General features: G+C 40.5%; 1 protein-coding gene across 2 annotated transcripts; it reads right to left on the bottom strand.

Moving 5' to 3' along the window:
- Positions 1-728: 728 nt before the first annotated feature.
- Positions 729-16,500, bottom strand: NOC3L (NOC3 like DNA replication regulator). 2 transcript variants are annotated; one of them, XM_084209974.1, is made up of 21 exons: positions 16,465-16,500; positions 15,063-15,270; positions 14,564-14,690; positions 12,899-13,056; positions 12,730-12,786; positions 11,649-11,779; positions 11,050-11,211; positions 10,215-10,308; positions 9,862-10,037; positions 9,515-9,643; positions 8,928-9,059; positions 8,471-8,551; positions 7,848-7,948; positions 7,322-7,394; positions 7,186-7,249; positions 7,027-7,098; positions 5,860-6,041; positions 5,487-5,615; positions 4,804-4,901; positions 2,893-2,977; positions 729-1,213 (listed from the first exon to the last, which is right to left on the bottom strand). In XM_084209974.1, exons 1-21 carry the CDS (start codon positions 16,471-16,473, stop codon positions 1,082-1,084), a joined length of 2,400 nt encoding a protein of 799 aa, XP_084066100.1. In that variant the 5' UTR covers positions 16,474-16,500; the 3' UTR covers positions 729-1,081. The 2 variants fall into 2 exon arrangements, with proteins under 2 accessions (XP_084066100.1, XP_084066101.1); XM_084209975.1 differs by lacking the exon at positions 729-1,213 and adding an exon at positions 1,247-1,832.
- Between the last annotated feature and the right edge of the window lie 117 nt (positions 16,501-16,617).

Raw genomic sequence — 16,617 nt, 5'->3', positions numbered from 1 at the left:
GTTTAATGACTTTGAAGTTGGTGACCTAGTGTGATCAATACTGAAAACATATTAAAAGAAAAATAAATTAACTGTAAAACTATCTAAGCACCATAAAATAGGAAAAAGGATTAAATACCCTAGAGAAGATAAGATATTTTCTGACGTAAAGGAAAGCTTTGCAAAACTTACACACATACCATTATCACATTAAGCACTACAGAAGTGCATTAGCTGTCAGCCAGGGACAGCCCACTACATTCCCCTGTACAGTGGAATTCACATAAAGACAATACTCACTTTACTCACCTTTAAATTATTTCATATATTTCACCTGCTCTTTGCAAAGCCAACATGCAGCTGAAAATGGATTCTAAAACAATCAGACAATACTTGGAGAATGTGGAGAGAATTACCTACCAAAAAAAAAAAAAACCAAACAACCCAAACATTCTTACCTTGTATTTGTCCAGTATTCTTGACAGCTGTGCTTTATTGAAGACACTGCAGTAAAGCAATCAATTATGATGATAGCTTAGAACTGAAATTCCATATTCTTAATTTGCCAGTGTCGAGATTCATCAGAAGGGAAAAAACCCACCAAACTCAAAATCATTTTTTCAAGATGAGATAAATGGTTAGATGTCAGAAGAAAAACAGGAAAAATGCAATACGTATTCCAAATGGAACTTAGACATCAGAAAGTCAGTATTATGTTAACATTTTCAAAATATTTATTAAGTTACCAGCACAACCCAGTGAGTTCGCAAAAACATGTATGTCTATATTCTGTTATAAAAATTAGAAAAATACATAAACAAAAATACAATTGTGCATGGTTGCAAACAATTCATAAATTACTTGGGTTTTTATATTTTTAAAACACTGACATGACAGTTCATTGTGATTCCCCAGCCCCTGAACCAGGGTTTGGTGGTTATGGGGACAGGCCTGTAACTGTGTGAAAAACTGCTGTTAAATTTTTGTGTTTCCATATTCACACAAAAGCCTGCTTGTATTCCTTTTATGATGACTGGTGATTTCTTTTAGCCAATGTTTCTCCATAATTAAGAATCCAAGTGAGCTTGATTGATAGGTACATTTATGCCAAGGATGATTCCTTCAAGTGCTTAGCAAAATCCAAGGGTTTGTGAGCAACAGTCTCACTGATGTATTGTTGAAGCTGTTTGTTTAGTTCTTCATCTACAAATGAATCCCTTTGCAAGAAGGTATCCTGAAAATTACAAAATAGGAGTTCTGTTACTAAACAAGGCCATGTTTTCCATGCCCACCTTAGTTTAGCAGTCTTGTTTCTCTCTCGTGGTCCCAGACATTTAGCCCAGACCTGTTCAACTGGCAAGCACAGTGTCCTGCAGTCCTTCATAAACTCATGGGTTTGGTCAGGCTTTTCTGGTTTGTGCTAAGCTGGGCTTTAGAAGATTACCTACTACACACAGCCACGACTTCCAGCTTGGGGTGGAAGGGGTTCACACTCTGCCTCCTGTTCAACACACCTTACAAATACAAATCAAGCACAGTTTGGTGACAGCACACATTTATACATCAAGCACCTCTGACCAAGAGGCAACAAAGCTCACAGCACAGGTTGAGAGTCAGAAAGAAATCCCCTGACCCTTCTGCCTCCAGCCACACCTGGAGCTCTGCCTTTTCCTGGTGCTCAAATGAAGAATGATGATCATGCACATGATTTAAACTTTCCTGTGAAAGTTTAAAATTTTCAGAGCCAAGTATCTGGTGGACTCATGGAGAAATGAGAGCCTCTCTTTAGTGGTGCACAGGGCTCCAGTTTGGAGTTTCTGTCAAGAGCAGGGAGATGCTGAACCCCTGGCAGCCTGGCACACAAAAGACATGCAGAACACAGAGGGTAAAACTCAGATAACTGCCAAAATTTGTAAAATGAGCCAAACAGCCATAGAGCAGGCAAGACCCCAAGGTAATTTTCCCACTTAGGTCCATTATAGATAGCCATCTATGGACACTCTGTGATCTTGCTGTTCCATTGTTTCTGCTCCCTAAAGGAGCTTGTGCATTTCCTTATTCAACCCTTTTTTTCCTCCCATCTGCTGTTCTCAGCCTTGCTGTCAGAGCTACTCATGTAACTCCCCAGCAGGACACACATATCAAGGAGTCATTATAAGACAACAGAGTAAGTTAAGTACAAACATTTTCAGAAGCTGGTTCTCTAATATGAAAAAAAAAATTGTGCTCTCAAGGTTTCAACTGACATTACTGAGCTACAAAGTGGAGCACTGACAAGGTTAATAGGTTATAATATTTGCATAAAAAAGAAGGAAAATTATCACTTTTTCAAGGACACACCACTAACAGGACATTTAATGGAGGCTGGCATCTGGAACACATCCAACACTGAGGATAGAAACACACTTCCCCCATTTCTCCTCTTTTTACATTAACCCTTTGTTCCCCTCAAATTTCCACTTTAAAGCTGTAGTGACTAACAGGGATCAGTATCCCTCAACACACTGAATCAAACACTCTGGAAATCCAGCTGTCTTGGCAACTAAGCACCCTGGGGAAAGAGCTGGCTTTTTATTATTGCTTTTTGAACAAACATTAGTTCATCACTGCAGAAAAGAGCCAAGAAATCTGCACTGAACCACTGCAAAGTGCAAAATAACAGCTACCATAATAATCTTGCTATGTTAACTGATGCTGTGGGAGGTAGAACTATTTATACAGTTATTTTTTCCTTCCTTATACTCAGTCCTATATTATCCCAGGTAAAAAAATGTACTTGATGCAAAAGTAGAGAAAGCAGAAAGCCACACTGAGTGTGCCAATGCCTGGGCACTGCATAGTGAGCCAGCAGATACAGGTTATATTGGTGTGTCACATGATTGAAAAAAGGACACAGAGCAATGAGAACAGTACCTTTTTTCTGGGTGTTACTGATGCAACAGGAGGATTAAAGGTCATTCCTTTCATACAATATGTCTCAAAAAGTTCTGTAGCAGACCTACAGTAAATAAAGAGTGAAAGAAAAATGGCATTAGATAAATACAACTTTAGCTGATCTATCACCAATCCAAGAGCAGCATTCCACACAACCCCACTCTCCCCCTGCAAAACTTCAGAGGAGTTTTAGGAGAACTCCTCAGAACAATGAGCATCACCTGGAAAAGATCAGGAGCCTATGGCTGGGAAATAATGCAAGTCCAATTAAGTAACACGGGTCTAAATAAACACAAGAAAACTGCTGCCATCCCAGAGCTCTCATCTTTACATATTTGGAAAAAAGAGGGGGAAAAAAGGTAGGTAAAAATGGTCTTAGCTGACACAATCTGCCAGAATTTCCAACAGTTCCTTGCCAAAGGGTTTTATGAAAAAAAAAAAAACCATCCATAGAAGAACAGTGAGGACCATCACAGAAAAAAACTGTTTAAAAGACAGGAAACAGAGGACAGGAGTCTATGGTTATTTTTTGCAATGGCAGGAAGAAACTGGTTTCCAAAAGGTTTTTTCCAGGACCTGCACTTTCTAACATGCTCAAAAAAGAGCTGGAGAATCCCAAGTTATTTGTAGTATTAAGAATGAGCTACCTGTAGAGAACTGCAGACAGACTGCATGAGATGATCAGCAAAGTGGCAAATGAAATTTAGTGTTGGAAAAAGCAACTCTACATAAAAACAGTAGGCTCTGAGCAGACCACTATCACTTAGAGAAAAAATTATCTTCTTATTAATGACAGATACTTTTATGGGATTGTGACTTTAGTGCTGTTTGGAGTTGAAAAGAAACGGAACACAACAGAAATTAGTTACATCAGTGTATAAATCCATAGATCATCCACATCTCAAATATTGCAACTGAGTCTCCCATTTCATCTTGAAATGCTTAAATTGGTAAACGTTCAGGAACATGGAGTAGAGTGTACGGAAAATATAGAACAGCTCCTGTGAGAGGTGGATGGATCCCTCCATCCAGCAGAGACAGCCGGTGGAGGTATGATATGACTGAGGTCTGCTGAGTCCTGTGAGGCACAGGAAGAGTGGTGGAGCAGGCTGTGCACTTCAGCTCCCAGATCAAGAACCAGGGGCTGTCAAATGAAGCAAACTGGCACCAGGTTCAAAAAACCAGAAAGCAGATCGTACCATAAGGAGCTGTGGATTCACAGAACCCTTACCAAACAATGCTGCATTTGCAGAATGTGTGCTCTCATTCAAGGGACATTGAACAGTTTTGAAAACAACTTCATGAAGAAAGAGGTACTAACAGAAAATGGTACCAGGTTCAGGAAATCCACCAGGCTGAAACCTGCCAGAGGCCTGCTCAGGGCATGTTTCACGTGAATGCTCTGGTTTTACTTTTCCCAAGGCACCTGCTGCCAGCCACTACCAAAGACAGAATGCTGCATTAGATCTTAGTCTGAGCCTGGATGCTGCTCTCATGTTTTAACCTGCTACAGACCTTACACTGCAACCTGGGTTCTAGTTTCCACTGGACAGCCCCAGTTCAGTGATCCTGATCCATATTCAGATCAGGGCTGCTGCTGAAGATATTTTGTTCCTGGGGGAAGAAAACACACTGCACTTTGAGATGTTTACCCTTGTCACAGCCTGGCAACAAGTCTCTAAAGGGAAAAGAATGGGAAAAAAAAGAGGGGGAAAAAAAAAAGGCAGCCAGCATCTAGCATTCCCAGCATTCTGCATTCTGTACTGGCAGGAGAAGAAAGAGTTTGAAGATCAGAGTCATTAGTTATTTTTAGGAATTCCTTTAATATAGTATAAGCAATAGCTTCCTTTCAGGGTCTATTATAAAAAAAGGAACTCTTTGATAACTCACCTTTGGCTCAAATCAAGTGGAAGAGCTCCTGAGCCTTCAGTTGGAGCACCAGCAATAAGGTGAGATGCAAATTTCTGCACTGTTGGATGATAATGTCTCTGAAAGAAAGGAAGAATGAAGGCAGTAGACAGACAGTAAGGGATAATGTATTTATCTACAGAATCTCATGTTTATTTCCAATTCATAAGATGGAAGGTCTGCTTTTATTTTAGAAAGTGAGTGCCTCAAAATCAGTCAGTTTGTGGGATTAATGTCAGGCATTTATTCTCTCATATCATGCTATGAGCATGACTCTCCACAGTTAGATAATTCCTACTCCCAAAAAACAGGGACAAAGGGCAGAGGAAGCCCTCTCCAAACCCTGACTGGAATGACAGATCAAGGTGTCAGTTCCTCCTGGAAGAAGGGCTGGACTGCAAGGGAACTTAAGACATCTAAAAAGCCTCCGAAGGAATCTAATAAAGCAACCTGCAGTATGAACCAATGTGGTATAATTATTATTCTGAGCTCATCCTTCCATACCACTGTGTTGGTCTTCCTCTTTCACTGCTGGAATAGGCTCATATGGGCTAAGATTTGACAGATAAGCCTGAAGACCTCTGCTCTCCATTTGTGTAAAGCACCTAAACATTGAGCATCTATTTACTGCTGTTACCTCCCAAATCCCTGAGTTACTCACAAACCTGCAGTAGATGCAGCTCCCACAGCGCTGTGTTCTGGGCATTGCAATGCTCTGGTTCATCCAATTCTGGGAGATAAATTCCACTGCCTTGAGATTCATTGTCTAGTAAGAGGTCCATCCTTGGGAATGTCTACAACACAAAAACCCAGAAACTGAGTTGTTTATATTACTCACCCAATTATAAGATGGTGGAGTCAGTTTCAGGATTCATTCCACTTCAGTCAGTTTCAGCAGCATTTAAACATATTCTGTTTTCATCATCCTTGTTAAAGATGCTCAAAAAAACTTTGCACAAAATCATTTTAACAAAGAATTCCATAGCCTTTGGCTTTGGAAATTTTAGTAAGCTAAAAATTTGAACAAGTAAAACTTACTTGCATGAATACCCTGTTTGTTGCCAAGATCCCAACGCTGGAATTTGGAAGCACATGAAGAGCAAGGATGGAAAGTCGCTTTAGGAAAGCAAGAGCTCGTTGCTGGGAGACTTGCTTTCTCCTCTTGGCAAACATGACATCCAGGCACTGCAGCACAATCCCTATGTCCTCATTGGTGCCACCTCAAAAGCAGAATTTCATACAAAGAGTAAAGAACCACCTCAAGGACAAACATTGTATACCCTGTGGACACTGGAACTGAGAACAGCACGGAAGCTGGGAGGCTCAGACACCTCCCATGTGATACACACATTAAGCATCCACCCTTTTTTGGTCAAAATAGTCCAGCTTTGAACAGAAAAAAATGTACGATTGTTTCTGTGCTCCTTTCCAAGAATATACTTGTTCCATCAAAAGTATCTAATCATTGAACACTGCTTATTAGTGTTATAAACAATGCTTATTAGAATTAAGTTACTGTTGTAATCCTAAATGCATTCATTGTATCATTTTCTACAAATTATTAAAAAGTGAAAAGATGTAGTCATTTACCCATCCAGAACAGAAGAATGTTTATTCTTAATAGTTTATTCCTAGTGAATCCACATTTCTGAAGTTAATTAAAATTATGTTCATTTCAAATTTTATAAATTTTTTTCATTAATTTTCCAACTTCTCAAAATTACTGGAAAAATCAGATTAGAACATAAAATTATTACTATAAAAATCAGATATATATACTAGAAATTTTTTAAAAGCAGAATATAAATTTAAATTATTTTTAATTATATTGGAAAAATCAGGTGTTTTTTCTTTACTGGAGAGAGAAGTAGAGAAAAAAGACAAGGATTTTTAAATTACAACTGAAAGAAATAATTATAAGGAAGTAAAAAAATGAGGACAGATTAAATGGTTATCCAAGATCAAATATCTGGCATTTCCTAATGAAATGACAAGATCAGAACCTGTTATCATGTATTGCAATAATAATTCAAGTATTTGTATTGCAGTAATACAATGTGCAACTCGAGAAAAAAAAAATAATCTTCTCAGAAATCAGATATCTTTAGAAAGTGTAGTTTATTAATGCTACATAAAGGCTTCAACAGCAAGGAAACAGAATAAACATTATCTAGGGGAACAGTAAAAACAGGAATCTGGAATTACCTGCATGCAGGCTGAACAGTGTCTTGTACAGATGTGCGTAAAATTTCATTGGATCAATGTTAAGAACATCACCTATAAACATAATCCCAAATAAACACATTTACTCCATTTGTTTATCAGGCAACATTAAACAAAGGTTTATTTTAAAAAATCTCCTACCTTGACCAGAGAGTATATGAAAAGCACTGAGAATGCAATGAAGACTCTCGCGATAGCTTAAATCCTAAGAATACAAAAGTGATTAAGTACCCAAAAGAAAGTAATTTTAAGAAAACTGTAATAAAATTCAACTTACCCCAGATGCAATAAGGGAATGAAGGACAATCAATAGGTCATCAAAAAATTCCACATTTATGAGATGAGCAAACCTGCAATCAAAGAGATTTTCATTTTTAAATTATAGACATTATCTTTAAACTCAGTTCCAAGTGTTCTGAATTGCCAAGATCCACACCTTAAAAGCAGAATAAATCAAATGCTGAACATTTACTATCTTCACAGGAAAGAATAATTCAGCGCCCAACATGGTATTCATGGCTTTTCTAGAGCATTAAAGACATGTCTGTGTCCTTTAGCAATTAATCAGACAAAAGAATGGAATCACCTCACACCCTGTGGCGTCTGCATCACATAAATTCTATCATGTGAAATTTCAAATCTCATTGAAATGATTTTGGAAATAGCAGAAAACTTCAGCAGAGAAATAAAAGAATTTCAACTAATTTGTCAGGAACTATCTTTTTTCACTGCTTAAGACAAAAATTTCTTTAGTGCTTTTATGTCTCTTCCAACACACACAAAAGAAGGTAGTCAGCTCTTACTTTGCAAGACCTTCTAGCACAGCTGGCAAAAGTGGAGACTTCTGAGCTTTCTTCAAGATCCTGAAGTAAGTTACAAATACAATATTCAAGGTCTCTGTGTGCTGAAGGAAAAAAAAAACCAAAAATACTTAATCATGTGAAACAGACATTTTCTCTGTCCAAGCCTGCACTCACTCAGGCCTTCCCAACCCGTCCTGGCACTGTCATCTCTGCTCTTCTTACACTGAAAAGCTCAAGTCCTCCAGTGCTCTCCTGCTCCTGGCTCTCTCCTAGCTACAGCCACACTCCTCCTTTGCCTGAAGGCCACTCTGAGAGGCTGTAACACCCACTACACAGTGTCCTATGGAACAGGGCACCCGCAGGACTTTTGTCAATGGATTCAACACCATTTTGAGCAGACAGCAGAAGGGAATAGGAATGGCTACGCTGGCCTTCCTGGCTAAACTGAGAGTGTGGTTTACTAAAACCTAGATCTCTATCACAGATAAAGTGTTTGCTAGCTGACAGCATGATCTAGAGATGTGGAATGCTGCCAGGTTGGGATGGAGGGAAGACACTTAGTTACAAAAGGGTTAGGAGCCGCCACTCTGCTAAAATCGGGGAATGATGTCTAAATTATTTACCAACTTCAGTTTCTTTTCTTTACTTTCTGATGCTTCTGCTTCCAGGAGTTCTCGTTCCAGTTTCTCTTCTGCTTTCTTCCACTGAAAATATACAGTTGATTTTAAAACAACAGATCCAATGTTTCCAACCAGTCTGGATATCCAGGTTGAAAAGATACCCAGAGAATAAATTTTCTATGCTTGCTGAGTTGCTTAAGTCACCCTGTGATTCTACAGGGTAACACTTGTCCTATCAGAAACAATCAATCAAAAACATTATCAACACAGGGAAGAAAAAAAAAATAGGGAGATAATTAAATTAAATTCCCTCTAGAACCTCCTAAATTTTCAAATACAATGCAAAAATTGATCACTGATGCTGAGAGTTAACAATGACAACAGCAGATGTGCAGTCATTGCTGGAACAAATTGCTACATTAAATAACAGAAGTAGAGCATGAGAAAGCACATGTCATACCTTTCTTTGCATTCTGGAAAGATTTTTTCTTTTCTCTTTGTAAGTCATGAACTTTTTCTTTGGTGCAATGTCTTCAGAATCTTTTTGTAATTCTACTTCCTTAATTCTTAAGTGAAGAAATACTTTTAAGACCTGATGTAAAATAAAATAAATACAATGGAAGGTCATGTACAACCTGATAGGAACTAGGGTAAGAAATGCTGGATCCCATTCCAGCTAGTGGGCTTTGCTGGTCAAAGGCTCTTCTGTTTACTCCCCTCCACACCTGTATCTCTTGATCCTTGCTCCCAGCTCCTTCCCCAGCACAGTCCATTTCTATCCATTCCTCCATTTAAATCTCACTTCAAGTCTCCCTGCCTGACTTAAGCCGTGTCTTTGGCAGAATCTGATCTCTACCTCCCAGTCTCCTTCCCTTGCACCTTACCTCTCTAATTCTCTGGCTCAGCCTAATCCTGAACTGTCTGTGGTCTGATAGAGTGAAAAAATTCTGCTTGTCTGTAGCCAGCAGCTGCAGTAACTTTAACATTTGGGGATTTTTGAAACTTTTGACAGAAGAATATTGTGGAGTATAACAGAAAGACTCTTACCTCAGGCCTGACATCATAATTTCTACCCCTCACAAGGCCAGAAATTACTTTAACTACACCAAGTGAAGCATAGCCCAACTTGTCCTGTTTAAAGAGCTTCTTAACTGCCTCAACACACAGCTCAGAAATCTGAAAAGCAAAGCACAGAAATTGCTCTGTAAACCCAAGGCCACAACAACAGCCAGTAACAGATGACACTCATAGTATTTACTAATTATAAAGTGCACACAGCCTGTAAAATAGTGAACAGATACAGCCAAAAGATCTGGATATTGTGGAATAAAGCTCAGAAATAATTATTTTTCACACAAAACAAGAACTCCTTCTCTAATCAGAAAATCACTTACCATTTTTGATGGATCATTCATGAGTGGAACAATGAGAACAATAATGTTATTGTGGAAGTTGAAGTGGGGTAGGGCCACAAGCAGCTCACACAGACACTTCACTGCTACCTCTGCTAGACCTTTATATGCCTTTAATGAGATGACATTGCTTTTCTTCAATTTCCTTTGCTTCCAATCTGCACAAAATATTATTTTTAGTGATTACTCTTCAGAATGATGATGACCTTATAAATATTTAAGTTTTTAGTGATTGCATGTGTATTTCATGCAAGTGCTATCTCACAGACAGAAGGGGGGAAACTGCTGCAAACAATTTTGCCTTTACTATGAATAATGAGAAGTGTTAACTGTACCTTTAATTGTCTGTTCCAAATTTTCCAAGTAAAATTTATACTGGCTTACAAGGCCTTCTTCAAATTCTCTCAGTTTCTGTGTTTCTTTTTTAACCTGTAAACATAATTGAAATGAGATTTATTTGGAGAGCTAAATACGGAAATTACCCAATGGGGAAAAAAAAGTTTTAAAACAAGTATCAGATGTCCAGTAGTTTTTTCTTGTAGACAGACATTCCTAGAAATGTATTAAAAATAAAACATATCTGCATTTTTCTACAGATGTGTTCAGAGGGCTTTTTCCAACTAGGCATATTTCATTTATAGAGCCTGAAGTAACATTATCAACTAGATGCTATTTTAAAACCATGACTCTAAACTGCACTAAACCTATATCCAAAAAGCCTTTTAAATATTGGTTAAAAACAAGCTCTAGAAAACAAGTTACTCTGCATTTGTTCTGCAAATTGTTGAACACATTTCAAAGAAATCTATGCCAGTTAGGTGACAACATTGCATAATTTGCTTTCTTTCTAACTCCCTTTAGTGCAGGTGCTTATTCCAAGGTTCATGATGAAAGTTACCCAGGTTTGGTATACTACTTTCAGACACTACTTTTCCCCTCCATTACCACCTGCATGTCACCTTCATACTGAAGGAAGTAAGAATTTAATGCTCAAAACCAAAACCTCCTTTCCTGAAAGTGTCACAGCTTTAGAGCTTCAAAAAGTTTTTGTGTACCTGTCCCCTTTGCTCAAACCATAAAATCATATTAAACAAATCAGTCTTAGTATCTGGCATAGCTGAAAACATCCTTAACTGCTCACATACACAAGAAATAGATTTGATATTTCACCTTGGTAGCCTTTTCTGCTTCGGTCAGAGGCCGAATTTTGTATGAAGGTGCAATATCTTTGAATATCTCCATCAAAGACACCATGACCAGCTTCCTAACAATCACAGCCACGTTAGGATCCTGCTCCATCAGCATGGCACGCAGCTCCTTCAGCTTCTTAATCTGATTGAAGAAAATAGGCAGACATCAGATGAAAATCAACTGCAAACCAAAGGACAAGCACAACGTACATTAACTCAGCACTTACTCACTCTACTTGGCAGTGCATAAAGAGCCAGGAAATTATAGATATCCCAACAAAATTTTAGTCTCAGGAATGTTCAAAATACCCTGCTATTACAAACTTGCACAGAATTACAGAAAATTACTAGTATATCCTGAAGCATTGAGAACTATCAGATACAACCCTGAAATCAGAGCTTACATAAGGGTCATGCTAAAGGAACAAGAAAAATAACAGAAGTGATACAACACTGACCTTTTCCTCGTTCTACCCATATATTCTTATGCTTTTGCTAGTTTGCTCATTCAGACCTTTGCTTCTTGACTTAGTGAACAACACACACACTTGTACATGCAGGTTAAGTAAATGTACCTACATTGCTGTCTGGCTCTGAGAGAATGGCAGATGCTAAGGCAGCTATGTGCATCTTCCTCTCCTGTAGCTTTTGTCTCCTTTGAGCAGCCATTTCCTCAGGAGTGATAACAGGCAAGGGTTCTTCACTAAAGTCTGGCACAGAGAGTCAGAAAAGAGGGGAAGTCACTTAACAAATACCATGTTGCAGATGCTGCATTTCAAACAGGTACCCTGGTAAGGCCCCATGAGACCAACACAAGAAGTTCCAGAATCAAAGAAACTTTAAGAATGACTTTGCTAGATCTTATATTAATCCACAGATTCATTTTTGCTCCACTTCAGAATCTTTTACTTGCAAAAAGAAGTGGACTAAATGTTTTTGGATCTGCCCATGGTGTTCTCTGAATACAGTGGGAACATATAAACTCAATGTATTACCCCAACCATACTAAGAAACTGCAGTGCTCTACAATTTGTATCAAATTATTCACCATTCACTTTTTCTCTTAAAAATACAATCATTTTTGTTTGTGCTTTCTGAGTATTATTTTGCTACAAGTATTTCCTTCCTCAACTTTATATTTAGACAGTAAGGACCCAGAAGTCACAAAGTTACTTGAAAATGACCGTTAACTCAATAGCCAACTGCAAAGGAAAATCAGTGTCCTGGTATTGATGTTTTAAGTAAAAAATTTTAAAGACAAAGACAGACACTTAAAACCTACAAAAGTCTGCATCCAGAACTGCATTTCAAAATTATCTCAAAACAGAACCACACAGATATTCTTTATGTAAAACTAATACTTCCTTCTTACTAGCAACTATGACACAAAGGGTAAAAGGAACTTCATGCAAGCAGTAGTTCTAGGTGAAAAATCAAAATAATTTTGAAGAAAGAGAATCTGGAGCCAGCCATTCCTGAGATTCTAGCAGGTAAGAGTGCAAGCATAATGGTTATGCTTTGGTGACAACGTAATAATGAACAATCCTGAACAAAATACACTTCAATTGCAAACTTCCTTGGGGAACAGCAAAGTACTTTTCAGGTATGCAAGTGATTTGGGGAAAAAAACGAACAAAAAGAAAACAAAATGTTTTATTACCATCTGCTTCCTCCATATCTTCTGTGTCCTCTTCTTCATCATGTGCAACATTGAGAACTGCAAAAACAAGAGTATCTAGCATCAAGCACATAATAAACACTGTGAAATTTTAAACCAATTAATGATACACTTCTTGGCTACTGTACCAGTTCCAGAATCTGTGTCTTACCTGGCTTTTCCACAGCTTGAGGAATTATGCCACTCTTGTCTTTGATGGGGAGCAGATGGATGAGTTCTTTTTCTGGCTCTGTTTGCAAACGTCTTGGCACCTTCTCGTATTTCTCAATCACACTTTCATGTTTTCGTTTTTTGATGTGAACAGGTTCACTGAAAAATATGAGGCAAACTAAATGAACCAGCCATGTAAATAGACAAGAGCCATACCTGACCCGCTGGATTAAGTGGCTGCCTGTCATCCAGGCCAGGGTGCTGTTTCACTTGTCCTTCCTTCCCTTCTGTGCTTCCCCACAGCAGAGTGGCTGCCCTGGCAGGGCTGAGACCCGTTAAACCACCCTGAGCAGTCCTGCCATGAAGGACTCCATCAGCAACCAGCAGGACTAGGATCCTCTCACTGGGCAACCAGCCCAGAGCCCGCCTTTACATGTCCCACAGCCTGCCTCCCCCTCACTGCGTCTTGACTTTCCAGGGGAGGCTGAACCAGGACATGACAATGAGTGGGTCAGTGACCATTTCTATCCTCCCCACTCCATGGCTGTTTTTAGCACTAGCACTATCACTCTTCTGCTCTGCCCACTGGCAAAGCCTGTGTCACACACCCCTCTCCAATGACAACAGCAATAACCCAGAGTGGTGTGGCAGCCTTTCACAGGTATGCTCCTGAGCTACACCTAAGTGTACAAGAGGGGAAGTATTTAGTCTGTGCTAATATGAGCACACGATTTGTAAGTGCTGTAATATCTGACAAGTTTTTAAGACAAACTGTAGCTGACCAGAGTAAAACAGACTGAAAGGTAAGTTCTCCAATTTAAGGGAACACTATGAAAGGAACTAAAAGCCCCTAAAAGTGAAACAGGTAAAAGAGCAACCACTTCCACTGTTTTCCTACCATTCTAAAAACATTCTGACATAATGAATGTAAGACACACAGAACTACATTTCTCAAAATATCTCTAAGTAAAACCACACAATAAATTTTGGGTTTTGCACGACTTTAAACTTATGTCACACCCAGTAAATCTGAAAGGGGAAGGTTTAAAACAAAACTCTTCTAATTCAAGAACTTGCATTCAAAAAAGGCAAGCTAAGATTTTCAAACAATCATGTAACCAGACAAATCAGTAGAAGCGCATTTCTAAAGACTATTCTACAACCAGGAGCACTACCTTTCTACATATGTCACTGTGAACTCTACCCAATGCCTTGGTTCATAAAACTGGTAACAAATTTTTGGTATGAATGTTTTGGTGCTGCATGTGTTTACAGAACCCTTTTTATTTTTTTCCAGCAATCTGCAGTGCAATATGTGGTCCATAGTCCAGGGAATGTCCTGAACACTCTATATAGAAAAAAAGACTGTTTACAGATTAAAGCATTTCTTTCATTTGAGGGATGCTGCTTATCTCACAGCCAGGGACCTCCCAGGAAGGAACACTGCAGAAACAGTACCCTGAAGGTCAGGCAGAGCACCTGAATGCACTGATACACACTGACAGATTAATACTGAAGTACTGACAGGCTGAGGAAACACTAAACCAGAGCTGCAAAGAAACACCAGACTGAAGAAGACCTCCTGATAAATGCATTACTGTACATATTAATTACATATTAACCACACAAGGCTGAATTAGTATGGAAAGGAGACATTGCAACTCACTTAGAAGAAAGATCTCTGGTTAAAAAGGATGCTTTTTGGGCCAGATCTTCCATTAATTTTAAGTCATCTTCATCCATCATGTCCAGTGGAAGAGCCTCCTCTTCTTCTTTTTCTTCCCATTTTTTAGCTATTTTAGAAGATGATGTTTACAAATTAAGATCCCATATGTATAGTCACCCTTGGAAACCTAACCCTGCCTACACTTTTGAGACCATTTTATGGCTTACTTCTACCTGGAGCTACTGACCTTTATGCCTGTGGGTTTTGTTATCCCAGAAAACTGCCCCTTTACTATGATATCCAATAATGACCAGTGCAAACACATTTCCACCATATTTAACTGACAGTTTTAGGTGCCAGAATGGCCACATTTTGTATTTTTCAAAAGTCTCCCATTCTTTCAACAGGAACAGCAGCTATTTGTATACAGAAAATAAAGTGTTGTTTTCTCCAATTTTACAGCAGGAAGCAGCAGGATATTCAGTGAACACACACTTACCAACTTGTTTCTTCTTGCATTCCTCCAATGGAAAAGGCTTTCTAGAAATAGCATCTCTGACAGCTTCCCTTAGCTTCTTTTGCTCTTTACGATACTTCTTAGCAGCACTCTTCTGCTTGTACTGTTTATTCTTTAATTTATTGTCAAGTTTTATTTGACTAGTTCTCAGTAACTTGCGAAAACTTGGAACTCGCTTTGTGTTTTTTCTCTAGAAAACAAACAGAAAGCTACAAGTCACTGACATGTTAACAGTCTTTGCAAAATTTATTCCACTGTTTAAGATCTCTGAGTTCTTATTTCTATTAGGACTGAACAATATGTTTCTTGCTAACAGTATCATCAATTAGCCTCAAATTTACACAACTGTGTTACATCTTCGAGAGGAGAGGACTGTGACAAATGCTTTACAGAAACATTCTCTGACAACTTTTTTATTAAACGCTATGTCCATCACTTTTAGACACTCAAGGTATGGTACACAGCTTGTTAGGGTGCGGTTCCTTGTGTGCTCCCAAGCACTCTGTTCTCCTCTCAGGGTGCTGCTGCTTTAGCACATGCTAAAGTACTTCGGGGGACTTGAACGTGCAAAGCCACAGCCTCGGGCAAATGCCCTCCTTCCTGCAGGACACCTCCCCAGGCTGAGCTTTGGCTTTCTCCGGCCTGAAACTCTCCCTGCCCAGCAGCTGCAGGGACCTGGCGAGGCTGCCTGCTGCCACGCTCACAACAGCAGCCGTACCACAACAGGGTTATGGGGGCCAGAGCTCCAGGAGGCACCGCGGGCTGAGAAACCGGGCTCGGGGAAAACCTGGAGGCTCGGGTCAATACACGCGGCCCGTGCCAGACCCGCAAAACACCGCCGAGGGTGCTCGGGATGGGAATGGGCACGGCAGGGATCACCTTAGGAGGGCTATGGGAAGGCAGGGCTGCGCAGAGAGACCGGCACGGAAGCGCTGCTAGGGATGATGTGTCCCTCTACACAGGGGACATGTGGCTGGATCAGCATGGGGCTCCCCGAACCCTCAGCTCACGGCTGGAGCATGGTGCCAATAACAGCACGATTGTGCGATCACTGCCTGTACGGGCCGGTCGGAGTTGGGCTCCACGATCCTTGCGGGCCCCTTCCAACGGAGAACATGCCGTGAATCCGGAAATTTTGTCGGCTCAACTTTAGCCTCCCTTTCTATGCTGCATTATCGGGAGGGCGCTGAAAGGTCAGCGTTCCTCTCGGGGTGAGAGACGAGCCTGCGCTGCGCCGCCGCTGCCCACCCAAAGCACCCGCACTACTCTGCCCTTCCCGGAGCCCCGGCGGCACCGGCCGCTACCGACCACGGCTCCCCATCCCGCCCGTCCCCCCCGGGCTCCCTCCCCGCGCCGCCCGGCCCGCTCCCCTCACGGCCCGTACCGGCTTCATGGCGGCGGCCCGCGCGTGCTGCCCGGCGGCGGAAGCGCTGCCCGCGCGGCGCGGCCACAGCGGCCCCTGGCGGCGGAGGCCGGAGGCGGCGGCGGGGCCGAGCGCCGCCCACAGGAGCGGCCCGGGCGGCGGCAGGGCCCCGGG

This window comes from Fringilla coelebs (genome assembly GCF_963513975.1).
Source record: "Fringilla coelebs genome assembly, chromosome: 8".
Lineage (NCBI taxonomy): Eukaryota > Metazoa > Chordata > Aves > Passeriformes > Fringillidae > Fringilla > Fringilla coelebs.
Note: the sequence above shows the minus strand (reverse complement) of the source record. Positions and strands in the feature narration are given on the sequence as shown.

Excerpts from the sequence above, each read along its gene's own strand:
- NOC3L (XM_084209974.1), bottom strand. Across the intron at positions 13,057-14,563 it reads ACCAGAGATCTTTCTTCTAA|TGAACCTGTTCACATCAAAA; the intron begins GTGAGTTGCAAT and ends CATATTTTTCAG. Across the intron at positions 7,250-7,321 it reads ATTCCCTTATTGCATCTGGG|GATTTAAGCTATCGCGAGAG; the intron begins GTAAGTTGAATT and ends TTGTATTCTTAG.